The sequence below is a fragment of the Prionailurus viverrinus genome, chromosome D1 (assembly GCF_022837055.1).
Source record: "Prionailurus viverrinus isolate Anna chromosome D1, UM_Priviv_1.0, whole genome shotgun sequence".
Lineage (NCBI taxonomy): Eukaryota > Metazoa > Chordata > Mammalia > Carnivora > Felidae > Prionailurus > Prionailurus viverrinus.
The window spans coordinates 16,799,824-16,824,861 of NC_062570.1; the positions used below are offsets into that span (position 1 = coordinate 16,799,824).

The following is a 25,038-nucleotide window of genomic DNA, read 5'->3' on the forward strand; positions in this document are numbered from 1 at the left end:
CCTTGTTCCGGTCGCTCAGAACTAACCCCATACCATGTATTCAGTGAGTGAACATAGGCCTGGGTGTGTTAATGAAATGTCAACACTGTCTTCAGTCCGGATGGACAGTAGGGATCACAAAGCCCTCTTCCCAGCCTTGCCTCAAGGTGCCTCTCTATGGCTTCCCTGTTGCACACCTCTGCTCCGTGCACATCGCACACCTACGTTTGCATGTGGAGGCGGGCCCTGGCTGTGGGCGGTGGGTGGCTGCTCTATCAGCTCCGTGGGTCCTGGGTGTGCCCTGTGTGGAGCCACAGGGATGAGAGTGAGGGCTTTGAGGACCAGGAAGCCCCAGGGCGAGGCCATGACAGGGCGCCAGACAAGAAGAGCAGGTTGGGGCGGGAGCGTATCCCTCATTCTTACTCCTTTCTTGATCAAAGTGACCAGAAGCCATACACAGAGGTCTGGGGGCTGAAGAGGGCCCGGTACAGAGGGAGGGCCCGCTAAGGCCTTGACTCGGCTGTCTGCCAGGAGGTAGGCTGAGGAGGTGAAGAGGCCCAGAGGGAAGAAATCCCCCGGGGACCGGTAGGTGCCTCAGGAGGGGTGAGGCCGGAAGATCTAGGCCGGGATCTAGGCCGGGAACTCTCATTCCCGGCCCTTCCACTTCCTAACTGGGTCAACCTGCGGGAGTCATCCCACCCTCTGAGCTGCAGTTCCTCGGTCTGTACAATGGGCACAACAGCAAGCCCCGCCCGAGAGGGGAGAAGTAATTGGATGGCACCGGCGCCTGGTAACCTGCAGAGGGCAGTCAGGGCGGCGGCGGCGGCGGGGCCAGCCGGGATCGAGGCCCGGAGCCGCGGAGGGCGGGCAAGAAAGGGGGGGGGGGGGGGTGACGCACCGGGACGTCCCCGCCCCGGGTCTGCTCGCCGCGGCGCCGGGCTCCGGGCGCCGTCCCCTTCCTCCGCGGGCCGCCGGGGTCCGGGCCGTCCTCCCCGCGGCCCGCGACCGGGGCCTGCTGCCGGGGCGGGCCGGGCTCCGCGCACGCGGGGCGGGGCGGGGCGGACGGGACGCGCCGAGCGGGGGCCTCTGGGAGGAAGCGGGAGCCGCCGGAGGCCCGCGGGTGAAGGCCCGGGCGGCGCCGAAGCCCCGCGCCCCCCGGCTGGGCCGCTGCTTCGGGGAGGTCAAGCCCGGGACCCGGAGGAGCGAGCGGGTGCGCTGAGCGGTGGGCTTGCCGGCAGCCTCTCCCCTTGGGCTCCGAGGCCAGCGGGAACGGGGAGAGCTGTTTGGGACCCAGTTTGGAGGGCGGGGAGGAGCTCTGAGCACAGCCCCCGTACTGTTCCTGCTGTGCCCGCTGCTTGGAAATGATCTTTGGAAATTGCCCTCACCGCCGCCCCGCCTGCTCGGCGAGCCCCATCTTGAGGCAGTGGCCCTGGATCTGACTTTCTCCCACTGAGCTAGTTTCCCCGAGCTTTCTTCTCAGCTTTCCAGGGCCTTCTCTTAACCCTTCTCCAGCCCCTGGGACCTCGGCTCTGGCCCCGGGCCCGCTCCACCGGTGGGCCTTGCTGGTGGGTGGGCCCAAGCCCATTTCCCCTGCCCTGAACGTGTCCTGCCCTTAAGGAGCCACATCTCAGGGCAGACCAGGTACCAAATTAGCAGCACGCTCCATTTAAGAGGCATCAGGGTCCCAGGAGAGGAGACCTTGGAGCAGGGTCTTAAAAAATTGGGTAGGATTCCGGCAGGGGAGAAAGGCCATTTCAAGCCGAAGAAAATGTATGAACAGTTAGGACAGTTGAGAGCAAGAATTTGGTGAGCCTGGCTACTGAGGTAGGGGTTGGGGGCAAACTGAAAAATAGCTTGTGTGGGCCAGGTGTTTGGACTCTTTACGTAACCCAGGATTGTAGGGAGGTGATTGGTGGCTGAGATGAGGGGTTAGGCTGAGATGAGGGTGGGGTGAGACTGAAGGCAGAGAGCAGAGAAGGAGAAGGGGGTCCTCAGAAGTCGGCAGAGAATCTGAGGTGGCACAGAGGCAACGCCATAGAAACAGGCTGGCAAAACGCTGGCGCGAGGAGTCGGTAGGGCTGTTTCAAGTGTGTGAAGGGAGAAAGTGTTTCAAGACCCAAGAGGTCAGGTGCCTAGTATAAATGGTGTGCTTGGAAAGATAAAGCAATGAAGTAACTAAAAGGGGTGGGGGGGGGGTGGTGAGGAGTGTATGGGCGAAGCATGAAGCACAGGCAGGATGGCCATATGGAGATGTCAAGTAGGAAGTCATCCATTCATTTATTATTTATGCCAGCCTCAAAGGCGGCTTACATAAAAGTCATAGAATAGATAAAGTGATGAAATCATTAAAACTCAGCCAACAGGACCTGAGAGCTGGGGAAAGTGGATAATTGTTACTTGAAAACGTCGGCTCAGAAAAGCCGTTGAAAATGAACACAGGACTCATCCGAGCCTGCTGGCAGCCAAGCGAAAACGACGCCTGAATAAAGTAGTTCACCAGGCTGGAAGTCGAGAGAAAGGCATTCGTTGAAGGCTCAAGGGTAGTAGGAGATGAAACGGAATCCCTTGAGTAGGGGGTGTAGGGGAGGGAGTCGATCTGAAGCCAGGTCAAGGCTTTGGCAGTGCTGACATTTAAGGGAAGGCTGATGCTCCCTGAGGAGAAAGGCCTTTCTGTGGCCTGCACGGGGAGATGGGAGTGGGGAGGGGTGTGTGTGTGTGTGTGTGTGTGTGTGTGTGTGTGGTCCATTCACAGAAGTCTTCTTACAGGGGAACAGGATAGAAGGTGGCGTGCTAAGTCCCCCGGGCTCTGACCTTCTTTCCTACCATGTGGTGGGTTTGCCACTTGCCCAGGGCCTCTTGGGGCCCTGGTCTGGGAAGAGTACTCCAGTCAGCAGGTGAGCAGGAAGAAGCAGTTTCTGTTTCTACATTCCTCTTCAGGGTCCAGATGGTGTCTCCAAGAGGGCAGGGATCCAGACACCAGGTGTGCTAGCCCTAACTGTGCTTCAGGAGCTGTTGGCCTTGGGCAAGCCACCTCACCTCCCTGAGCTTCCTTTTTCCCATCCTAAAATAAGGGAGTCAAGCTAGATGACCTTTGAGGGTCCCTGTAGCTACAGGAGTCTAGGATCCCTTGTCTGGTTTCGTTTTGCGTTCAGCAGATATTTATTAAGTATGTGCTATGTGCCAGACCCTGTGCTAGGTTCTAAGTATGTAGTTATGAACCAAAACAGACGGAGTCCCTGCTCTCATGGAGGGGGTGGGGCAGAAATGTCTGTTAACCAAATAATCATACAACAAGATATAAAATTGCATGGTAACTGCTACAGAGGGGCAGCACACGATGTTATGCGAACAAATGATGGGGAATTTAATGCAGACATGGAGTCTGTGTATTGGTGGGAAAATGTGGGTGGGATCTGGGTGCTATTTCTTCCTTCCCCTTTCCCTCTGTAGATGGACGAATCCCCTTCCTGATCCAGTGGAGTTGGCCCCATAAAGGGGAGCGTCCCCTTGGGCTCTCTAGGTGAGGCCTCCATGCCATGCCTTAGAACACATCTGGGCATAGCTGAGTAGCCTGGGAAGGGGCAGGACTTGGAGAGATCTTGATCCCTCGGGAGTGAGATTGGTTTTCTGAGCGTGGGGAGGGTACAGAGTCAGCTACCAGGCCTGAGATGAAGTTGGTTTACATGATCTACAGTACAAGCGACGGTGGGCAGCCAGAGGGAGGATCTGTGGGAAGTGGGTGGAGACTGGCAGTGGTCAGCCTGAGCTCCAGGCAGGCAGTCAGCAGAGTGGTGCGGGGGGGGGGGGGGGGGGTTGGCGGGGGGGGGGCGGTGAGCGGGACAAAGACCTCAGTCCCCGGGAAGGGTGTGAGAGTCTGATAAGGCTCTCGACTTGGGTATCCAGGGTCAGGCCTAGATCTCAGGAAGCTCGAAGTCCAGCAATTCAGACGGGCCTGGGTTCTGAGCCTGTGCAGAGGCTGAGCCCAGTAGCCGAGCCCCAGCTCAACCCTTCTTGCTCTCAGGGCCTTTATACGTCACCATGGAAGCTCAGCAGGCAGCGGTCCTCCATCCAGAAGGCATGGACAGCCGTTCCAGGACATCTCTGCATCTGGTAAAGAGACTGGCTGCTCAGTCAGCCTGAGGAGAGGGGCTGAATGGGATCCTAGTGATGGGGATTGATGGGGGGCGAGGGGCGGGGGAGTTGGGTCTGGAGGGAGAAGCAGGCAGGAAGAAGGAGGCAGAGAGGATCCATCAACTCCCCTCACCCCATCGTCCACCTGTCCATGTATCCCTTCCTGCAACACTTGTGCAGTATACTCTTAGCGCACTTAGCGTATACAAAGCACTTGGGGGGGCGGATATATCACATCTGCCCTCAACAAACCGGGGGTCTGACATTCAGGTGGAGATTGCGCACAGACAACCACACAACCAGTCAACCCAGGTTTGGTGTCACTTGTCTCAAGGCTCACCACTCTCTGCCATGGGCGTTCCAAACTCTCTGGACAGTCTTGTCTGAGGGTGTCCTCTATGCACAGCATCGTTCTGGGTCTCGGTATCCTGGTCCTGTGATTTGATTCTGCTGCCTGACCCTACCACCTCCCTGGCCAGCCCTAAGCTCCTGCATCTTCCAGCCCCTTTCCTTGACCCATATTCCCCTTGCCTTCCCATCCAGAAGCTGTCCAACACTATCGCCGGAATCTGGCCGAGTGGTTCAGCCGGCTGCCCAGAGAAGAGCGCCAGTTCGGCCCGACTTTTGCACTAGACACGGTCCATGTAGACCCTGTGATCCGCGAGAGCAGCCCAGATGAGCTGTTTCGCCCAACGGCAGAGCTGGCCCTGGAGCATCAGCCACCCCTAGCCGGTCTCCCCGCACTGGCTCTGTCCCAGCTCTTTGACCCAGATGCCTGTGGGCGCCAGGTGCAGACAGTGGTGCTCTATGGGACAGTGGGCACGGGGAAGAGCACACTGGTGCGCAAGATGGTCTTGGACTGGTGTTATGGGCAGCTGCCAGCCTTCGAGCTGCTCATCCCCTTCTCCTGCGAGGATCTGTCATCCCTGGGCCCCGTCCCCGCCTCCTTGTGCCAACTTGTGGCTCAGCGCTACACGCCCCTGAAGGAGATTCTGCCCCTGCTGGCTGCTGCTGGGTCCCGCCTGCTCTTTGTGCTCCATGGCTTGGAGCATCTCAACCTCGACTTCCGGTTAGCCGGAACAGGGCTTTGCAGTGACCCCGAGGAGCCAGAGGCGCCAGCTGCCATCATTGTCAACCTGCTGCGCAAATACATGCTGCCCGAGGTGAGTGGCCCCCTGCCTCACCACTGCTGCCCCTAACTTGCCTCCTAAAGACTTGTGTGTCCCGAGCCCTCGTGTTTTATTGGTGTGGGGGCATAGGTTCTTGGTTAGTTCAAACCTGCCCCTCCACTTCCCAGCTGTGTGTCTTTAAGCCAGTCAGTAACTTCCCCAAGCTCTGTTCCTTCTCTCCTAGAGCTATACTCATCAACTGAGACACTGCATACGAAGTACTTTAACACGGTGCCCTGGATCCTGGTGGAGGCTCAGTAATTGTTAGTTATAATTACTATAGTCGCCATCACTTTCTTTTTTTTTTTTTTTTTTTAAGTTTTTATTTATTTGAAAAAGAGGGGGGAAGAGAGGGAGAGAGCGAATCCCAAGCAGGCTCTGCGCTGACTTGGGGCTTGAACCCATGAACCATAAGACCGTGACCTGAGCCGAAGCTGGATGCTTAACCAACTGAGCCACCCGGGTGCGCTGTGGGCATCATCATTTCCATCCTGGGACACTCAATCTTCAGGGGCTCTCTGGAGAGTGAGGCCATCAGGACACAAAGGTCTTGCTTAACTCTCAACCGTGCCGTTCCCAGGCCAGCATTCTGGTGACCACCCGGCCCTCCGCCATCGGCCGAATCCCCAGCAAGTATGTGGGCCGCTATGGCCAGATCTGTGGCTTCTCTGATACCAACCTGCAGAAGCTCTACTTCCAGCTCCGCCTCAACCAGCCAGACTGTGAGTACGGTGCTGGGGGTGCAGGGATCTCGGCCACGCCAGCTCAGCGTGACAATCTGGTGCAGATGCTCTCCCGGAACCTGGAGGGGCACCACCAGATCGCCGCCGCCTGCTTCCTGCCCTCCTATTGCTGGCTTGTCTGTGCCACCTTGCACTTCCTGCACGCTCCCACGCCGGCTGGACAGACCCTCACGAGCATTTACACCAGCTTCCTGCGTCTGAACTTCAGTGGGGAGATGCTGGACAGCACTGACCCCTCCAAGCTGTCCCTAATGGCCTATGCAGCCCGAACCATGGGCAAGTTGGCCTACGAGGGGGTGTCCTCCCGCAAGACCTACTTCTCTGAAGAGGATGTCCGTGGCTGCCTGGAAGCTGGCATGAAGACTGAAGAAGAGTTCCAGCTGCTACATGTCTTCCGCCGGGACGCCCTGAGGTTTTTTCTGGCCCCGTGTGTGGAACCAGGGCGCCAGGGCACCTTTGTGTTCACCGTGCCTGCCATGCAGGAATACCTGGCCGCCCTCTACATCGTGCTGGGTTTGCGGAAGACGACCCTGCAGCGGGTGGGCAAGGAAGTGGCCGAGCTCGTGGGCCGCGTCGGGGAGGACGTCAGTCTGGTCCTGGGCATTGTGGCCAAGCTTCTACCCCTGCGAGCCCTGCCTCTGCTCTTCAACCTGCTCAAGGTAACGGCCCAGCACCCCGGGCTCTCAGCCCCCCTAGCCCCCGTTCACCCCCTCGCTCCTCTCCCAGAAGGAAACCGCTACTTCCTGTGTAGCTGTGAATCTTCTTCTTGACTCTGGTTTCAGATTTGGGCAATCTGGCTTTTAGTGGGATTGAGACATAAGGGAAGGGGGAGCAGGAAACCACAGACTCGGGAAGGCTTGATGGCTGGGAGGAGGATGTGAGTGAGGGCGCAGGCACTTTAGTCACAATCCTATGACCCTAATGACGGTTTTCTTTTTGCCTCTCTTCTGGTCTTTGTCGGTGGGAGGCAGGAATCGTGCTATAGTCCAGGGTCTGGCCTCTTCTTTGCAGGCCCAGAAACTCCAATGTCTCTGTTCCCTTGGAGGTGGTTAGACTCCGGGAATGATGACTCATTCTAAGTAAATCACCAGAGACAAGTTTATAAAGCAGATGCCGTTTTATTCATTTATACCAGGAGGAGAAATGGCATTGATAATTGGCTTAGGATAGCGCAGGCCTGCTCCAGAGTCCAAATCACAGGCCCAAGGACTGTGCTGTGAGCAGGGCAGACGTGCTAAGTTTTTGAGGGGAAGGAGGATCCACCTTCTGGTGATGGCTACCAGGTGCCTTGGGAATGAAATCTTATTATGATCCCTTTGTAGAATCCTAAGAAAATCCTAAGAGACCGAGGCCCACAGAGGCTAAGTAACTTGCCCAAGGTCACCCAGACAGTAAGTGGGATAGCTGGGATCTGGGTCCAGGTTTAGGAGTCTGAACCCTGTGCTCTCTCTGCCAAACTTTACTGGTGTGTGATAGATATTTCTGTTAAGCTTTGGTGCCTTGCTAGGTAACCCTGGTCCTCTCTAGGAATGCATCAGTAACTTCTTTGGGAGGTAGAACCCTGGTCAGTGCTGGCAAAATTTTAACAGGTTTTCCTCTTTACAGGCACCGAAGCATAATGTTTAGGAGCAGGGATTCAGTAATTCAGCTCTATGGGATTAAATCCAGGCTCTGCCACTTACTAGCTGTGTGATCTTGGACAAGTTACTTAACTGCTATGTGCCTCCAAGTCTTACCTGTTAGATGGGGATAACAGAATCTGTAGCATTTGGCCTAATATGAGGAGTAAATGTATTCATCCTCAGGATCTGGTACATCATAAGTGCTATTTATTGTTTGTTAGACAGGAAAACAGGCTCGGGAAGCCCACCCTTTCCCCCACCATAGGCTCAGACGGGAAGGTAATGGCCATTGCTCAGGCCAGCCCAGCCCTTTGAGGATGTGTTTGCCTTATCTGGGTTACAGTGAGAGGCTGTGGTCTCCCGACAGGATTCCAGAAGCCCCTCAGTGCACCAAATTGTTAGCACCACAACTCCGGCCCTCTGGGAGGGAGGGCTGCTGAGGAGAATGCTGGTCCGATTTGTTTCTTCACGAGCCTATTGACTCAGCTTCGCAGGGTGACATTTTCTCATGCTGTCACCATGAGGGAGGAGCGCTATAACCTCCATGGCAGAGACCTCACCTGTAAAAAGGGAAAAAAGAAACCAGACCAGCCGTTAGAGGAGGTGCCACAAAACAACCTCGTGGCTCCTTGCCTTGCACCAAGGCAAGGACGGGAGACGATGTCCCAAACCTCCTAAATGTTAATTTCCCCAACAAACATTTGAGTGCCTGCTGTATACCAGGCAATGTGTTAGGTTCTGGGGAAGAAACAATTAACGAAACCCCAGATTTCTGCCCTTTCTGGTCCTCCAGTGGGAACACAAACATGTCCCTGTGACCGTGTGATTTAAAACTATGGTTTGGCACCCGGGTGGCTCAGTTGGTCAAGCGTCCGACATCAGCTCAGGTCATGATCTCACAGTGTGCCAGTTCGAGCCCCCGCATCGGGCTTTGCCACTGTCAGCACAGAGCCTGCTCCAGATCTTCTACTCCCCTCTCTCTCTGTCCCTCCCCGACTTGCGTGCTCTCTCTCAAAAATAAACAGAACATTAGAAAAAATGAGGAACTAAAAAAAAAATAAATAAATGAGATTATGGTAAGTGCCTGGAAAGCAAAGTTGCAGGTGCTGTGAAAATGTATAAGTGGGGGACCTGATGGGTGTGTGTGTGTGTGTGTGTGTGTGTGTGTGTGAAACATTTCTCTGCAGGAAGGGCATTTAACCTGACCCTGGAGCATAGCCAAGGAGAAGAATTGGGGAGGGGAGTCACCCCAGAAAGAGAATACAGCTTTGAAGGAATGGAACCGTGGTACTGTCGAAAAATAATAATAATGACAAAAACCGAAAGGACAGAAGCAGAGCGCGTGAGCGTAAGAAGTCTGTAGCTGAAGGCAGTGTGGCTGGCAGGGCCTTGAAGGAGCAAGAGCGACATCAGTCTTTGTTGCTGGGGTGACCGTGATGATGTGGAAGATGAGGATATCTTCGTAGCAGCACCTAGCCTGGTACCAAACCAAATGCAAAATAGATATAAATTCCTTTCCACCACCGGGCTCGCAAATGTATGGGGTGTCCGGGAGAAAGAATTTCCTAATGTCAGGAATGTAGGACACAAGTATCGAGAGGTGACTGTGGAAAGGTCACATTGGGGCCAAATTATGACAAGTTTTCTATTCCGCGTGGGCAGTGGGGAGCCACGGCGGGTGCTGCCGTGGGGGAGTAGTATGATCAGACAAATCGTGCTGGGGGTTTAAGAGAGACGGTGAGGCCGGATGGGCAGGGAGAATGCACCTTCCGCTGAGCTTGGAAGGCCGAGCGGGCACACAGGAGGCTGCAGCACCGTCCCTGTGTCCCCTCCCAGGTGGTTCCAAGAGTGTTTGGGCGCGTGGTGGGTAAGAGCCGCGAGGCGGTGGCCCAGGCCATGGTGCTGGAGATGTTCCGAGAGGAGGACTACTACAACGACGATGTCCTGGACCAGATGGGTGCCAGTATCCTGGGCGTGGAGGGCCCCCGGCGCCATCCAGACGAGCCTCCCGATGATGAGGTCTTTGAGCTCTTCCCCATGTTCATGGGAGGGCTTCTGTCCGCGCACAACCGGGCCGTGCTGGCTCAGCTCGGCTGCCCCATCAAGAACCTGGATGCCCTGGAGAACGCCCAGGCCATCAAGAAGAAGCTGGGCAAGCTGGGCCGGCAGGTGCTGCCCCCATCAGAGCTCCTGGACCACCTGTTCTTCCACTATGAGTTCCAGAATCAGCGCTTCTCTGCTGAGGTGCTCAGCTCCCTGCGCCAGCTCAACCTGGCCGGTGTGCGCATGACACCCCTCAAGTGCACAGTGGTGGCAGCTGTGCTGGGCAGCGGAAGGCACGCCCTGGATGAGGTGAACTTGGCCTCCTGTCAGCTGGATCCTGCCGGGCTGCGCACACTCAGGCCTGTCTTCCTGCGTGCCCGGAAGCTGGGGTGAGGACCCGCCTTCAAGCATGGGCCGGAAGTCAGGAGAGGGTTGGGGGTGAAGAGGTGGGAAGAGAAGGTGCTGGGGAGACCAAAGGTAGTGAGGAAGGACCAGGGGGCGGGACGAGGAAGTCTGGGGTGCGTGGAGGTGACAAGCAATAGAAGGGAGGGCTGCGTGGGCTTTGAGAGGCAGGATGGTGAGAAAAGGGCATGGTGGGTGGGCAGGCTCCATGCTGAACTCCTCCCTTGCTTCTCACCTCCCCTCTGGCCGCTTTCCGTCCCAGCTTGCAACTCAACAGCCTGGGCCCCGAGGCCTGCAGCGACCTCCGAGACCTGCTGCTGCACGACCAGTGCCAGATCACCACCCTGCGGTGAGTGTTTCGGGACGGGTGGGGGAGGGCTGGAGGGAGGCTCTGGCCATCCTGCTGGCAGGCTAAGGTCAAGGGTGAGCCTCCCGCCTCAACACACCTGGCGCTGGCCCACCCCTGGTGTGGTGAAGGGGGTGGGGGCCTAGACCCCCCGTCCTGCCGCCCAGGTCCAGTACAAGCAGCGGGGTGGAGGAAAGCTGCCACTGGGAATAGGTGCCTCTCTGGTGGCTAAAATCAGCGTGGGTCCGGGGGAATAATAGCCAGGCCGGTTGCCTGGCAACAGTGCCGCTGATGCTCTCCCAGGATTTTCCCTGTCGCCTCACAAGGATGACCCTAATGCTGGGCACTCAGCAGATGCTTCCAAAGCGCTGACTGGTTTACTAGGAACCCAGAAGCCTGGTTGGAGTAAGAGGAGGTGAATGAAGAGGGGGAGAGCAAGGGGCAGGGCGGTCTGGGGAGGAGGCGAAAAAGGAAGGAGAAGAGAAGTGGTAACGATGAAGAGAGGTGGGTCGGCAGAAGAGAATGGAAGGAAGGAGGAGAAGCCAGCCCCCACCCTGCTCTGCCTCCTGTGCGCTCTACCACACCCCTGTTTCTTGGTGCTCTTCTCCCCGGCCCGCACACCTTTGTGTCCAGGCTCCCCCCACCCCAGGCTGTGTATCCTTTCGGTCCAAGTCCCGCCGCCCAGCGCAGGGCATCTGCCGTGGGCCCTCATAACGTTGGGGTGCTTGTGGCCGTAGGCTGTCCAACAACCCGCTGACGGCGGCCGGTGTGGCCCTGCTGCTGGAGGGGCTGGCCGGAAACACCTCCCTGACACACCTGTCCCTGCTGCATACGGGCCTTGGGGACGAGGGGCTGGAGCTGCTGGCCACCCAGCTGGACCGTAATCAACAGCTGCAGGAGCTGAACGTGGCCTACAATGGTGCTGGTGACACAGCGGCCCTGGCCCTGGCCCAAGCTGCCCAGGACCACCCCTCCCTGGAGCTGCTGCAGTGAGTCTTGTCCTCGGTGCCATCCCCCCACCCCAGCCCTTCAGTCTCCCTCCTGTCTCCACTGCATTCTTCCTGCCCTAGGGCCTACCCTCTACCCCTGCCTTCTCACTGGTCCTCACGGACCCGCTTCGGAACCGACCCACGCCTTACCCCGCCCCGATTCCCTACTACCGTTTCTCTTCGAGTCCTAGTGGCTCCATCCCTACTGTCCCGGGTCCTGCTGAGTTTAGATGTCATCTGCACCTCCTGTTGGCCACCCCCCTCCATCTCTGGCTCATCTCACACACCCCATCACATTCCAGAGCCAGGGGAGGAGTCGTGAGGACCCCCCAGGCTCTGTCCCGTCCACCCTCTGCCCTCCTTCTCAGAGCCCCGCTGAATGGCATCTTCTATTTTCTCTCCTTCTAGCCTCTACTTCAATGAGCTGAGCTCAGAGGGCCGCCAGGCTCTGCGGGATGTGGGGAGCACTGCTAAAGGTGGTGCCCGGGTCGTGGTATCGCTGACAGAGGGGACAGCAGTGTCTGAGTACTGGTCGGTGATCCTTAGTGAAGTCCAGCGGAACCTCAACAGCTGGGATCGCAGTCGTGTCCGGCGCCACCTTGAGCTGCTGCTTCGAGATCTGGAAGACAGCCGAGGGGACACCCTTAACCCCTGGCGCAAGGCCCAGCTGCTGCGAGTGGAGGGTGAGGTCAGGGCCCTCCTGGAGCAGCTGGGAGGCCCTGGAAGCTGAAGCAGTGGCGGCAGTCACCGAGCTGTGTGACCCCTGGGCCCAAGACCCTTCCCTCCGTGGCCTCCTGGTTTGCACTACTACTTCCAGAAAGATCCCTGTGGGGCTGGAGGTAAAGGATAGGGCACAACTGTGCCAGTTGCTCTCCCGGGGCGTGTCCAACCATTGCTCCCCCAAGTCTGGAATTGCCAGGGTTCATGGAACGTGCCTCCTTCCATTCAGCTAGGGCTGAGAAAGACTCTGCATGTGGCATCTTGGCAGCCAGTCGCCCTGTGGCACCACCAACCTTACCTCCATCCTCTCGAGGAGCTTCCGAGTGTGCCACCAGGGGGCGCACTTCTCCTGCCCGCCTCACCAGCGGTGTTGCCATCAGATGCGTTGGAGGGCCTCCACCTTCTGCCTTTCTGCTCATCAGAGGACACGGAGGATGCCCGGAGCCGCTTTCCTCTCTTGTTGGTGCCTTCTCCTCACCTTCACGCCCCCTGTCTCACAATCGTACTTATGCTCAGTGGCTCCGAGGGGCCTGTGCACTGCCCTGCTTCTATTAAAAAGCTGTGTCTTCTACCTACTATGGCCTCCTTCTTGCCTGATGCTTTCAAGAAGGGCCGCTGTTTTCGGACCACTTTCTGTTGCAGGTGGTTCTTGGACGCTAGGTTCAGAGGCAGCGAGGGCTGGGGGTGGTCTAGGAACAAGATACTGGGGTGGGAGGAGGTCATGCTGGGCTATAGGACTTCTATCACCTTTTCAAACATACCCATCCCAGGCTTGGCATTATCATGAAAAGCAAACTACCTTTGTCTGCCCAGAGCAGAAGCTGGGACCGCAGCAGTCTCCAGAGAAAGTTGGGGCCCAGGAATGGGGGCAGGAGGAACACACATACTTCTCCCTGGGGATAAGACTCCTCCCGTTAACCATTATCTCACTGCTCCTAAGGCAGTGTCTTTAAGGAGGCGGGACGTGGCAGGTTAGGTGGGAGGGTCAGCTGTTTTTCATGGACCTTGTCCCTACCCTGAGCACTGGGTCACTGATCCAACTATGGAAGCAGCTGCAGGTAGGAGACTGGGAGAAATCCTCTGCTGGGGACTTGAGAGGGCAGTTGAGAGGGCAGATTGGGAGGCCAAGGCTTTGGGACCAGGGTGTACTTGATGTTGGGGCTTGGTGCCCGGAGGCAAATAGATGGCGAGTTAGAAGAGAAGAGGTGAGTGGATAGGTCTGTCTTCCTGGTCCACGCCCCGTCCTGATATGCTCAGATTTCTGGGGACTGGGAGGCAAAGGGAAGAGAGAAGAAGGGAAGGTCTTTCTGGAGCAGAATGGAGGGGGCAAGTTCTAAATTTGGGGGTTCGCCCAAGTCCTTTCAGTTAATGACTGTGGAAGAGGAGTGGGGTGGGGAGGGAATGCGCCCCTCCTCTCCTCAGCCCTTCTTTGCCCAGCAGATCTTCAGGACACAGCCTCGTTAACTCTGTAAGTGCCATGCTGGGAAGGATTGGGGCGAGGGGTGGAGGAGATCCAAGGTGGGGAAAGCCTTCATTCGCACCTCAAGTAGAGACCGGGACCAGAGTCCCGATGTCAGCTTGCTCCTACCTGTGTCCCTTGCCTCCTTGCAGGAAGTTTGAGTTTAACCCAAAGCAGGGCATTGATAATCCTGTCCTCTCTCTGGCTGAAGACCTTGACCCCTCCGGTAACCCCCTCGCCCTGGGCAACCATTCCCTTTCCCCAGAGATACCACAGCTCCTCTCCGGCCTCCCGTCTCCTTGGTAACCACTCCACTCGGCCTCCCTCTGATAGCAGCCTGGTGGGGAGTTAGGAGGGGTTTGGGTGTTTTCTTTTGTCCAAGCCACTCTTCCCACATTTGGGTATTTGGCCCCACTGCCCAATACTTAACCGGGTAGGAGCCTGCCCAGTGCCCTATCACAAGGGTAGCGTCTGCCAGGCACAAGGCGACTGGTATTTGGGCCCCCTCTTCCTCCCCCTTTTCTGTTGCCCACATCCCCTTCCAGATCTCTGGAGCCTGGAGCGGCCTCGCTTCTGTCTGCTGAGCAAAGAGGAGGGCAGGAGTTTTGGCTTCCACCTGAGACAGGATCTGGTCAAGGCTGTGCCTGTGGTGTGCAGGGTGGAGCCAGGCACCTCTGCCCAGCGCCAGGGTCTTCGGGAAGGGGACCGGATCCTAGGGGTGAACGACCACGTTGTGGAATGTGAAGACTATGCTGTGGTGAGGTGGGGCTGGGGCTTCCCTGTGGCGTAGAACATCCCTTAGCACCTTAAGGAGAGAGAAAGTCACTTCCCTGGATAGATGGGGGCAGTCCCTAGCCTCAACCTCCCCTACCTTCCAGGATTTAGGGCTGCCCAGGTTGGGATGATCCGGAGAGTTGGTTCCAGGGGGTATAGCTCAGGGGTAGAGCCTTTGGCTGCAGACAGCTGGTTCCAGGGAGGGGGCGCTGGCAAGAGGGGCCGCTCCCAACCTCCCCCTGCATGCCCTCTCTTTAGGTGGTGCGCCGTATCCGGGCCAGCGGTCCGCGGGTGTTGCTGACAGTTTTGGCGCAGCACGTGTATGACATGGTTCAAGATCGGCAGGGGAACAGTGCCCACCTGTCTCCTACTCTCGGCCCAGGGGTCCGGCCCCGACTGTGTCACATAGTGAAAGATGAGGGCGGCTTTGGCTTCAGTGTCACCTACAGTGAGCCCCGAGGCTCGGGAGGGAGGTCAAGAGCGGGATCTCAGCCCAGTTCTGGGCAGGTGGCAGATGGAAACTTACTTGTTTTTTTGTTTTTTTTTTCCGGCTTCCAGGTTATCAGGCTCCTTTCTGGTTGGTGCTGAGCACTGGAGGAGCAGCTGAGCGGGCCGGGGTGCCTCCTGGGGCCCGACTGCTAGAAGTGAATGGGGTCAGCGTGGAGAAGTTCACTTATAACCAACTCAGCAGGAAGGTATGGCCGGCTGTCTTCCCCCATTCGGGCCTCACCCCTCTGGGCCCGGGGGCCATGCCTCAGGCAGCAGATTCCTCCCGCTCACACTCATCTTCTCATCTGACCTTGTACCTCCTGCCATCCTTCCCTTCACAGTTCCTGCTAGGTTCTTCTCTCCCCCACCCTTAGTGCCTCCTTCCTGGGGTTTGGAGGAGGGGCTGGCTCTGCCCTCCCTACCCAGCTGGTTGATGCCGATGCCCTGCTGGGTTCCTACAGCTCTGGCAGAGTGGAGAGCAAGTGACCCTGCTGGTGGCCGGGCCAGAGGTGGAGGAACAGTGTCGCCAGCTGGGAATGCCCCTGGCTGCGCCCTTAGCGGAGGGCTGGGCACTGCCCACCAAGCCGCGCTCTCTGCACCTACAGAAGGGGCCCCGGGGCTTTGGGTTCCTGCTTCGGGAGGAGAAAGGTCTTGATGGCCAACCCGGTGAGTGGTAGTCCCGGAGGCGGGTAGGGAAGGTGTGTGTTAAACCTGTTCACATTCGACTCTCAGTGCGTATAAGTGGTATCCCTGGCTGAACCCCAGCCCTGAGCCTCCTCCTACTGTGTCCCCCCCCCCCCCCCGGGGTCAGTCCCTCAGTGTGCCCACAGTGGCCTGGGCTGGCACTGGGGTTAGCAGGGAAGGGGCCATGAGGATGTTTACGTCCTAGGACAGTTCCTGTGGGAGGTGGACCCAGGACTGCCAGCTGAGAAAGCCGGGATGCAGGCTGGGGACCGGCTGGTGGCTGTGGCTGGGGAAAGTGTGGAGGGGCTGGGCCACGAGGAGACAGTGTCCAGGATCCGCGCGCAGGGCTCCTCTGTCTCCCTCACTGTTGTCGACCGTAAGGCTGACCGCTTCTTCAGCATGGTGCGAGCTGAGGGCCGGGGGCTGGAGTGGGGGGAGGAATGGAGCAGGGCTCCGGTAGGGGGGAGAAGCAAAAAAGAAAGGTTTGTTCTGTCTGCCTCCTTCCAGGTTCGCTTGTCCCCACTTCTCTTCATGGAGAGCACAGAGGCTCCTGCCTCTCCCCAGGAAAACTGCTCGGCCTCTCTGGTTGAAACCAAGGACCTACCAGTTGAAGACACAGCCATGCCTCTTGTCCCGTGTGGCTCCCGCCAGTGCTTCCTGTACCCTGGGCCTGGCGGTGGCTACGGCTTCCGGCTTACCTGTGTGGCCAGTGAGCCTCGTCTCTTCGTCTCCCAGGTGACTTATGCCCTATGGACCTCGGATCTTTTCAGTCCTTTGCCTCCTAATGAGCCGTCATCTGCTTCCCTCCCAAGGTCTTAGAGCATCCAGCAACTTTTCCACGGTGTCCCATGTTCCGTAACCCCCCTCTTCACCAGGTGACCCTAGGAGGCTCAGCTGCCCGGGCCGGGCTGCAAACGGGAGATGTGATTCTGGAGGTGAATGGGTATCCCATGGGTGGAGAGAATGACCTGGAAAAGCTTCAGCAGCTGGTTGAGGCTGAGCCACCCCTCTGCCTGAAGCTGGCCGCCAGGTCCTGCCGGGGCTTCGAAGCCTGCGATCGCCCAGGGTTTGGAGAGGTAAGGAAGTAGGGACAGACGGGCAGTGAGCAGCCAGAGAAAGAGCCCAAGAGGAGGGCTACAGGGTGAAGCAGTGTGAGGCATGCAGGTTGGGACTTTAGACCATGGTAGGTGGGGACAGAAGGACCCAGGGAACAAGCCACATCCCTGGCCGGTCCAGTGGGGGTGGGGGCAGGGAAAAGGAACTCTTCTGATCCGTGAATGACCTTCTGTCTTCTCTCTCTCTGCTCAGGACGGGGCTCTAGCCTCAGAGCTGCTGTAGTCCTCCTCTGCTGGACAAAGATCTGCCCATTGGCCTTCCCGTCTTCACTCTCTGGCTTGTGATGGTAGGAGCTGAGAAGCTCTCTTTAAGCCAGAACTGCAGCTCTAGGATTCCGGACACCCCCAATCACAGGATTGCCCAAGGTCTCCCCGCCTTCCTCCCAGAAGAGGGTGTGGCCAGAGGCCTCCGGCAGGCCCACTAGGGGGCCTAGGAGCATCGGGTTGTGTCCCTGGGATGAACTTCCCGCCCGAAACGAAGAATGGTGTGATTTCGTGATTTGTAATAAATTAGACCCTTTCCCAGCACAGAGCTCCTAAAACCCTTGGAATTTCCGAAGTAGTAAGATGACAAAGGTGTCTTCTGTTACTCGTAACAAGCCCCTTTCAACCACATCTGACTTTGTTAATTAAGGAAGTGATTTTTGGAAAGCACCTAAGGTTGGGGGACTGGTTGCCAGGGGAACCTACCACGTGATTAGAGAGGGTTGGAACTTTCAGCCCCGCCCCGCCCCGCCCCACCCCACCCCCACCCTGGACCTCCCGGGAGGGGAGAGGCACTGGAGGTTGAATTAATCACCAATGACCAATGGTTTCACTGCTGGTGCCTCCATAGTGAAGCCTCCATAAAAAAAACCCCAATAGGACGGGGTTCAGGGAGCCTGGAGGTGCTGGCCTGGTGGTGTACCCAGAGGGGGCATGGAGCTCCCACGCTCATGCCTTGTCCCGTTCCTACTTTCATCTGGCCGTTCCTGACTTGTGTCCTTTATAAAAAAACCCGGCAATCTAGCGATTAAAAGGTTTCTCTTGAGTTCTGTGAGCCGCTCTGGCAAATATTGGAACCCAAGGGTGGGGGGGGGGGGCGGGGTCGTGGGAACCTTTGTGTTTTGGCCAGCTGGTCAGAAGCACAGATGACAACCGCTGGCTTTTGAAGTGGGGCCGGTCTTGCGGGGCTGAGCCTGAGGGATCTGATGCTCTCTTCACGTCAGTAGTGACAGAACTGAGTTAACTTGTAAGGCACCTGGCTGGTGTCCACAGAACTGTTAGGGGATTTCTTGGTGTGGGAAACCAACCGCCCCCCCCCCCACATTTGACCAGAGGTGAAATAGTACTGGGAGGGTTGTAGTAAAATAGGTTTTCCCTTTTTAGGTGGGCTGTGGGCTGGCTAGGATTGAAGCCATCTGGAACTTGCCCTAGGCATGACGCCAGGAGACTCGGGTATATTGCAAGAATTTGGAGACAAGTTACACCTTCCTCTGCAACCTGAGGATTGTGCGGGCTGGTGGCTGGTCACTGTTAGTCTATTATAGAAATGGCCTTTCTCCTACAAATCTGGCTGCCTGTGTTGGGGGGGGGGGTCCGGGACGGTGGTTTGGAGGGACCAAAAAAGCTCCAGACCCAAGGCATGGGACCCAGTTTCTCTAACATTTATTTATTTTTAAGACAGAGAGAGACAGAGCATGAACGGGGGAGGGGCAGAGAGAGAGGGAGACACAGAATCGGAAGCAGGCTCCAGGCTCTGAGCCATCAGCCCAGAGCCTGACGCGGGGCTCGAACTCACAGAACGTGAGATCGTGACCTGAGCCGAAGTCGGACGCTCAACCGACTGAGCCACCCAGGCGCCCCCCCAGTTTCTCTAAAAGAGAGTTGAGACCTTACCGAATTTCTCTCCTCTCGTTCAGTCTTCGGAGTAATGGGTCAGCCCAGAACCAAGCTGCCCCGTAAGAGGTCCTCACCTCTGCCAAAAAGCCACAGCCCACAGTTCTGCTGAGTTCCACATGGAGACAGCTTTATTGCTGGAGCCTCCCAGAGCCCCAGAGGCTAGAGGCTTACAGCTTCACAGATCCAGGGGGTTGAGTCCAAACTGGCGGAGCCGCTCCTTGTATTTGGTATGAAGTCTCAGCACGGCCCCATCCCACTGAGGCTTCACTGCTCTCAGCTTGGCCAAGAGTTGGTCCAGACTGCCCTGCAGACACCAAGGTTCAGGCCCCAGGAAGGGAGAGGGCAGCGTGAGGGGTGCCCCAGGCTAGTCTGTAAGCTCTCCTTTGCCAGTGGCTTCTTCGAGCTTTTACACTTAGTGGGCATGGTTGCATCCCCTGGTTGTCTGCCCTCAAGACAGAGCAGATTTCCTTGTGGAGATGATGCTTCTCCTTCCCCCGGTCTGTCACTGTCATACTAGTTGGGGTTTGGGGGGATGGGGGAGTGCTGGGTACTGGGGTGGTTGGGATTCAAACAGGGGTGCTTACGTGTAAGATTTCCTCGTACTTGGCCTCCATGTCTGCCACGTGTGCCCGAAGCTGAGCCAGAGTCTGGTCCCGCTCTCTGAGGGCCTGCTCTGCCCCTTCCCGTGCGGCCTCAGCCTCCCTCTGGCACGTCTCTGTGGGGCCGGGCAGAAGGAGAAAGAGGATTGGGTAGTGACACTCTACCTGTGAACAGAGTCTCCAAAGGTACCTAAAAAGCGGAACTTCAATGGGATCATTCCAGACTCCCCCAGTATCACCAATTTTCCCGCAGTCCGTATAAAGAGCAGACATATACCTCTAAGGTACAGTAGAGAGAGTAGTGGCATTGGGACAAGAGATGTGGGTCCAGAGTTTGGTTGTCGCTTATTGACTACCTGTGTAACCTCAGGCATGTCTCTCTCTGAGCCTAAGGTTCTTCATCTTTAAAGACAGAATGATCCAAACCGTACAGGCTTACTGTGAGTTGAATGCGAGCATATAGGGGGAAATGTATAGTATATACAGGAGGTGCTCCATAAATGCTGATCGAATTTAAATTCCAGACAAGGCAAGGATGAGGAAGGGCATTCAGGGTCTGCATGGCAGATGAGCAACTCTTGGGTATCTGAGACTATTTTAGGTTAAACTGAGGCTATTTTAGGTTAAGAAAACTTTGAGACCACAATTGTGAAAGATCTTATGTGCACGCTAACATAGCTCAACTGCATCCTGTAACCAAGAGAGAAAGGAAAAACTTCCTGTTTTTTACATTTTTGCTTGTCTGGAAGGTTTATTCCTTTATGTAGCAAGTACTTATGTAGGACTGAGCATGCATGAGGCATTGAAGATGTGGACGTAAGTCTAGTATCTTTCCTCAGTTTCATTGCAAAAATCAGCTGAGAGGGAGTATGTTTTGCCCATGACAGACATGGCAGTGGTGGGGAGAAAGATCTGGATTTGGAGAGACCATTGAGAGAGGAAGATGGGGTAAGAGACTTAGGTCTTTTTTTAGTTACAACCTAAGAGATTTTTACCATCTTGAACCCTCTGCTCCAATCCTCCATGGTGGGAGAGTTGATGGGGAAAAGGATAAGAGAGGGCGCATGGGTGGCTCAGTCGGTTAAGTGTCCAACTTTGGCTCAGGTCATGACTTTGCGGCCCCTGAGTTCGAGCCCCGCTTCGGGTTCTGTGCTGACAACTCGGAGCCTGGAGCCTGCTTTGGATTCTGTGTCTCCCTCTCTCTCTACCCCTCCCCCGCTCGCTCTCTGTCTCTTACAAATGAATAAATGTTTAAAAAAAATTTTTTTTTAAAAAGGAAAAGAAGATAGCAGTCTTCTAGAGAAGGACTTTTTTTTTTTTTTTTTTTAATGTTTATTTTTGAGAGAGCGCACAAGCAGGGCAGGGGCAGACGGAGATGGGGGCAAAGGATCCAAAGTGGGCTCCATGCTAACAGCAGTGAGCCTGATGCAGGGCTCAAACCAACGAACCGTAAGATCATGACCTGAGCCGTCATCAGATGCTCAACAGACTGAGTCGCCCAGGGTTCCCTAGAGAAGGACCATCGTAAGTCCACCCCTGCAGACTTGGACCTTGTCAGTGCCCCTTGGAGAGACAGGGGTTAGGGAGTGGAAGCCTACCCAGCTGCTCCCGAAGGCCCCTCACTTCTTCTTCCAGCTGCCTGCTGCGGGTCTCCGTTTCCTTCCGCAGGACTTGGCACTGACGACTCATCTCTGTGGTGGGGACAGAGGGTCCCAGGTGTGGATGGAGTGGTGGAGAAAGGAAGGGACATTGTGGGCGGGGAGGGCCTTCTTGGTCCAGTGGGACAGGAGCATAAAGGCCGCCTTGGTGCTTCTTGTGATTCTGAGAGGCTGGCTGACCCCGAAAAGCTGGGGAAGAGCTAGGAAACCAAGCCCCTTTCCCCATTCCAACTCAGTACGTAGACTGTAGCCCTTCTCCCCACTCACTCCCATGGGATGAATGAGATAAAGGCCATGACTGCATTTTTTAATCCACAAAGCACATGGCATCAGGCATCCAGGAAGGTTCCTGCCTGGGATCCCGGGAGGCTGTCCTTCGTTTCCTTCAGGACCCTGCCCAATTCATGCTGAGCGGGGAAGGTTAAAGTTAGGCATGGCAGACGGACATCTTTCTTGTTTCACTTCCTTGTATCCTCTGGCCCTCTTGGCTGTCCTTTTCCAGGCCCCTGTCTCCTGCCCACCTGCCTGACCAACCACACACACCTGCATAGACGGCCTTCCCCTCACTTCGGGCCTCTTCCAACTCAGCCTCTAGCACTCGCAGCCTCCACCTCAGCTGGTCTTCAGAAGCCTTGGCTCGGCGGGCCTCGTCCCTCCTCAGAGCTGTGAAAAGTCCCAGAGCCGTCCTCACGACTGGCTGGGGGTCCCACGTGGCCCCGTGGGCTTGATGGACCGTGCCCACCTCTGGGAACCCGGTGGCAGGCTTCCAGCCTTTCATTTTCCCCTCTGGGTTGGAAATGGGTTTGTCCCTGGAATGCCATGAGCTTTTCCTTACTAAGGGACACCCCCCTCTATGTTCTGCTTATAAAAACTAGCTATCATCACCAACCCTCCCGGCCCAACCCTTCCTCGCAACGTCAATTCTTTCTCCACCAGAGGATTGGCAGAGGTCACCTCAGCCTCCCGCAAACAGCTCTAAGCCTCCGAGCCTCTGACGATGTGAAATGCCACCCCTCCCCCCCCCCCCCCCCCCCCCCCCCCCGCCACCCGGCCCACCTCTGTTGTCCTGAGCTTCCACTTTCTTACCCAAGTGGTCTTGGAGCAACTCCTTTTCCAGCACTGCCAGCCTGTGTGCGGATTTGGCTTCCACATCTGCCCTGGCAAGTTGGCAAAGCCTCAGCTTGGTCTCCTTGGACCTTTAGGACCTTATCATGATCTCAGCCTCCCTCACTTCTCCCCATCCTCATGCCACACCCTGAACTTTCTTCCTGCAGGAGATCTGAGGATCTTTCAAGGAGGGATTTCTGATGGCAGGGACTACTGAGCTCCCTGCTGTGTCCTGGCAGCCCAGCCCAGGGTAGGTACTCAGAATATGTGTGATGAATATATAGGGAAGGCACAAAGCCAGAAGGGCAGCACAGAGTGGGTATATGCCGGTTTCCCCAATTTCCCAGCTCCATGGAACATGGAGGGAAGACATCGGGGGAGAGGGTCCTGAAGGCTCTATCTTGTCATGCAGAGGGCTGAATTCTCTCTGGAGCACCTCTGCTTGGTGTCCAAGCCAGAGAATGGAGAAGCAGGAGGCGCTCACCTCCATCCACCCTGACTCACCAGCACCCACACTCTTTTTCTTCTTCTGTGACCCAGCTTTCATCCCTTTTCCTTTGGTCTTAGATGGCATCTCCTTGCTGTCCTGGGGAAGGAGAGGACTTGTATTTAAGACTGCACATGGGGGGTGCCTGGCTGGCTTGGTCAATTAAGCGTCTGACTTCGGCTCAGGTCATGACCTCGCCATCCGTGAGTTCGAGCCCCGCGTCGGGCTCTGTGCTGCTGGCTCAGAGCCTGGAACCTGTTTCGGATTCTGTGTCTCCCTCTCTCTCTGACCCTCCCCCATTCATGCTCTGTCTCTCTCTGTCTCAAAAATGAATAAACGTTAAAAAAAAAAATTAAAAAAAGACTGCACATGGGGTTGCTTTCCTGACCCCTAGATTGAACCAGGAGTCCCAGGAGAGTTAAAGCTCTAGTCTCCGAGCATGTCTCTTATACCTTCCAGAAGCTTCTGTTCTTGGTCTCCTTGGACCTTTAGGCAAGCCTGGGGTAGGGGGAAGGTAGAGCTGTTTCTTTCTACCAGTAAGGTTCTATGTGCAGAAATCATTCCCCTCTACCCTCTTTTGGAGAAAATAAACCTCAGTACTGGTCTCTTCCCTCTTCCAGTCACCCTTACCCTGCCTCGTCCTACCTGTAGGATCCTCTCTTGCTTCTGTTGTATTTCCCTGTAGGGTGACCCACTCATGGAGAGGGGCAGAGAAATGGCCCAACCAGCTAGGAGCCTGAGGAGGAGCCTGGGTTCTGGGAGCCAATCCAGGGTGACAAATTTCCTTTGAGGGCAGGACTGAGAACTGGAAGGTTCGGTTTCGGGAGGCTGAGTGTTGTCCAGGTAACTGGGAAACATGGAGTCAGAGACAGGTGGAATGGGCCAAGTACAAAGCTTAAAATAGCAAGGTCCCAGAGGGTCAATTCTTCCATTCTCTCCTTATCCCTAAGTTCTAAATGTAGTTTGAGGAGAAAGGGCTTTGGAGCCCGGTAACTATGCTTCATTTCCATGTAGCACTGCCTGAGGTTTGGAGACTTACAAGTTACAGATTTACACATCTGATATGGTGCCGTTATGCTGATACAGCGGAAAAGAGCTCATAGTAGCCATTTCGGGCAATTTACATCCCTAGGGCTGATCAGCAAATGACACTATTAGGCTTGGGGAAGGCATTCTGTAGCGTACAAGGGAAAGAAATGCAGGAGAAGGGAGTTGAGAGAGTTTCTCACATCGGAGAAAGGAGACACAGAAGAAAGATAGACCCACGGACTCCAGGCGGCTGACATAGAGGCTACAAATGTAGAAGAAAGGATACTGGTTAGAGACAAGAGCCGTGGGTTCTAGTCCCCCCTCCAGTTATGTAAACTTGGCAAGCCATTTAATTTTGCTCAGCTTCAGTTTCCTGGTCTTTAAATCTTTGATTCTGTAAATCCTGTAAGGCCTGGGTTTCAACTGGGCATTCACAGGGCTATCTTCCCTTGTGGAGACTTAATTTATTGATCTTCCCCTATTCCCTTATGAGGCTGGTTTTCAGAGACAGGTGCTCAGAAACTACTTTGCTGGGCTCTCTGTGGTATTGAGTTTGTCGGGGCTCCCTCTAGTGGACTTGCTTGACGACCCCCCCCCCCCCCCCCCCCCCCCCCCCCGGCCAGGCTCCTAAATTTTTCTACTTAAATTATTGATGGTGCCTCCCTCTTGGGGATACTTTCTAGCATCTTGCTGGAGTCATGAATGGCTGGAAAAATGACTTTGGGGGAAGAGTATGGTGAGCGACCTGCCCTTGTGAGGCAGCCTCTACCCTCCTTCCAGCCCTGTTGCTATTCTGGAGCCTTGTCATCTGTCTGCCACCTGGATCTCTGGGCACCATAGTGGCTAGAATGAAAACAGCAGAAACGTCAGGGATTTCCCCCTTGTGGATTAAGGAACCTGCAGACTTTTTTAGCTATTTCTCTCTATCTCTGTCCTCCTCCACACTTCTGTTCAATTGCCTGTTGTCAGTTTGCATTTATTCTTCCCCCAGAACCGTTTCCCCCTGCATTGGAATGTAGTAGAGGTTTTTGCACTGGTCCTCCTCATCTAGAAGCCTCGTTGGGGTCATTTGCCACGGAATGATCAGTTTCTCTGTTATGCTGATGCATTGATGACATTTTGAGGACAGAGTTTACAGAATACAAACGACATATCACGCCTTGGAAGAGCATTTACTTTTCAAATATGTTCAGTCAACCAACCGACATTCAGGTGCAGAATGAGGATGTGGTCTGGGTGAAGGTGAAATGTAATAAAAGTGCCTCATGTCACATGATGTGATGGTACAAACTGAGCCAGCTCTAGAATAACCAAGAATAAGAATGACACTGTGATCAACAATCCAATCCCATCTTGAGTACACTTTGAAAATAAGCCAAGTAAAAATTATTAAACAAAAAAAAAAGGCCAAGCTTTCCTTCTTTTTTTCATTAACGTTAAAAATTTTTTTTAATGTTTATTTATTTTTGAGAGAGAGAGAGAGAGAGATAAAGACACACACAGAGCGTGAGTGGGGGAGGGGCAGAGAGAGAGGGAGACACGGAATCTGAAGCAGGCTCCGGGCTCTGAGCTGTCAGCACAGAGTCCGACAGGGGGCTTGAGCCCGCGAACC

At 55.7% G+C, this 25,038-nt stretch overlaps 3 protein-coding genes and 1 long non-coding RNA gene across 11 annotated transcripts; 2 read left to right on the forward strand and 2 right to left on the reverse strand.

Annotated features, from left to right (window-relative positions):
- The first annotated feature begins 416 nt into the window (after positions 1-416).
- On the forward strand, positions 417-12,719 carry NLRX1 (NLR family member X1). Of its 6 annotated transcripts, none has more exons than XR_007156384.1 (11): positions 1,028-1,189; positions 2,746-2,873; positions 3,430-3,499; positions 4,001-4,089; positions 4,654-5,273; positions 5,860-6,681; positions 9,481-10,076; positions 10,352-10,438; positions 11,173-11,424; positions 11,833-12,263; positions 12,374-12,719. XR_007156384.1 is itself a non-coding variant. In XM_047878572.1 (11 exons), exons 3-11 carry the CDS (start codon positions 2,804-2,806, stop codon positions 12,152-12,154), a joined length of 2,928 nt encoding a protein of 975 aa, XP_047734528.1. In that variant the 5' UTR covers positions 1,028-1,189; positions 2,336-2,519; positions 2,746-2,803; the 3' UTR covers positions 12,155-12,719. The 6 variants fall into 6 exon arrangements, 5 of the variants coding, with proteins under 5 accessions (XP_047734530.1, XP_047734528.1, XP_047734529.1 ...); XM_047878572.1 differs by adding an exon at positions 2,336-2,519 and having other exon boundaries at positions 11,833-12,719; XM_047878574.1 differs by lacking the exon at positions 1,028-1,189 and adding an exon at positions 417-564 and having other exon boundaries at positions 11,833-12,719.
- Positions 12,720-12,771: 52 nt separating this feature from the next.
- On the reverse strand, positions 12,772-13,223 carry LOC125176766 (uncharacterized). The gene is made up of 3 exons (XR_007156385.1): positions 13,160-13,223; positions 12,944-13,037; positions 12,772-12,847 (listed from the first exon to the last, which is right to left on the reverse strand). It is a non-coding gene; the product is annotated as an uncharacterized LOC125176766 (long non-coding RNA).
- Positions 13,224-13,401: 178 nt separating this feature from the next.
- On the forward strand, positions 13,402-17,695 carry NHERF4 (NHERF family PDZ scaffold protein 4). Its single transcript, XM_047878576.1, is given in 9 exon segments — positions 13,402-13,882; positions 13,884-14,360; positions 14,636-14,825; positions 14,936-15,072; positions 15,328-15,532; positions 15,756-15,952; positions 16,058-16,285; positions 16,426-16,626; positions 16,859-17,695. Coding segments are annotated over 9 exon segments (1,926 nt in total). The 5' UTR covers positions 13,402-13,621; the 3' UTR covers positions 16,889-17,695.
- Positions 17,696-18,396: 701 nt separating this feature from the next.
- Positions 18,397-23,118, reverse strand: CCDC153 (coiled-coil domain containing 153). Of its 3 annotated transcripts, XM_047878578.1 has the most exons (8): positions 23,043-23,118; positions 22,415-22,496; positions 21,890-21,955; positions 21,347-21,466; positions 20,744-20,836; positions 19,131-19,261; positions 18,718-18,850; positions 18,397-18,622 (listed from the first exon to the last, which is right to left on the reverse strand). In XM_047878578.1, the coding sequence occupies exons 1-7, from the start codon at positions 23,094-23,096 to the stop codon at positions 18,722-18,724; spliced, it is 675 nt and encodes a 224-aa protein (XP_047734534.1). In that variant the 5' UTR covers positions 23,097-23,118; the 3' UTR covers positions 18,397-18,622; positions 18,718-18,721. The 3 variants fall into 3 exon arrangements, with proteins under 3 accessions (XP_047734534.1, XP_047734533.1, XP_047734535.1); XM_047878577.1 differs by having other exon boundaries at positions 18,397-18,850; XM_047878579.1 differs by lacking the exon at positions 23,043-23,118 and adding an exon at positions 22,850-22,958 and having other exon boundaries at positions 18,397-18,850; positions 22,415-22,491.
- Between the last annotated feature and the right edge of the window lie 1,920 nt (positions 23,119-25,038).

What these genes read in the sequence shown, in the direction of transcription:
- NLRX1 (XM_047878574.1), top strand. Translation starts at nt 2,804, where the DNA reads ATGTGGTGGGTTTGCCACTTGCCCAGGGCCTCTTGGGGCCCTGGTCTG. An exon ending in CGTCCCCTTGGGCTCTCTAG is followed by an intron (nt 3,500 to 4,000) that starts GTGAGGCCTCCA and finishes TCTTGCTCTCAG; the next exon opens with GGCCTTTATACGTCACCATG. An exon ending in CCCTCCCTGGAGCTGCTGCA is followed by an intron (nt 11,425 to 11,832) that starts GTGAGTCTTGTC and finishes CTCTCCTTCTAG; the next exon opens with CCTCTACTTCAATGAGCTGA.
- CCDC153 (XM_047878578.1), bottom strand. Translation starts at nt 23,096, where the DNA reads ATGAGTGGGTCACCCTACAGGGAAATACAACAGAAGCAAGAGAGGATC. An exon ending in GTTGCTCCAAGACCACTTGG is followed by an intron (nt 21,467 to 21,889) that starts GTAAGAAAGTGG and finishes GACTTTTCACAG; the next exon opens with CTCTGAGGAGGGACGAGGCC. An exon ending in GGGCCTTCGGGAGCAGCTGG is followed by an intron (nt 19,262 to 20,743) that starts GTAGGCTTCCAC and finishes CCGGCCCCACAG; the next exon opens with AGACGTGCCAGAGGGAGGCT.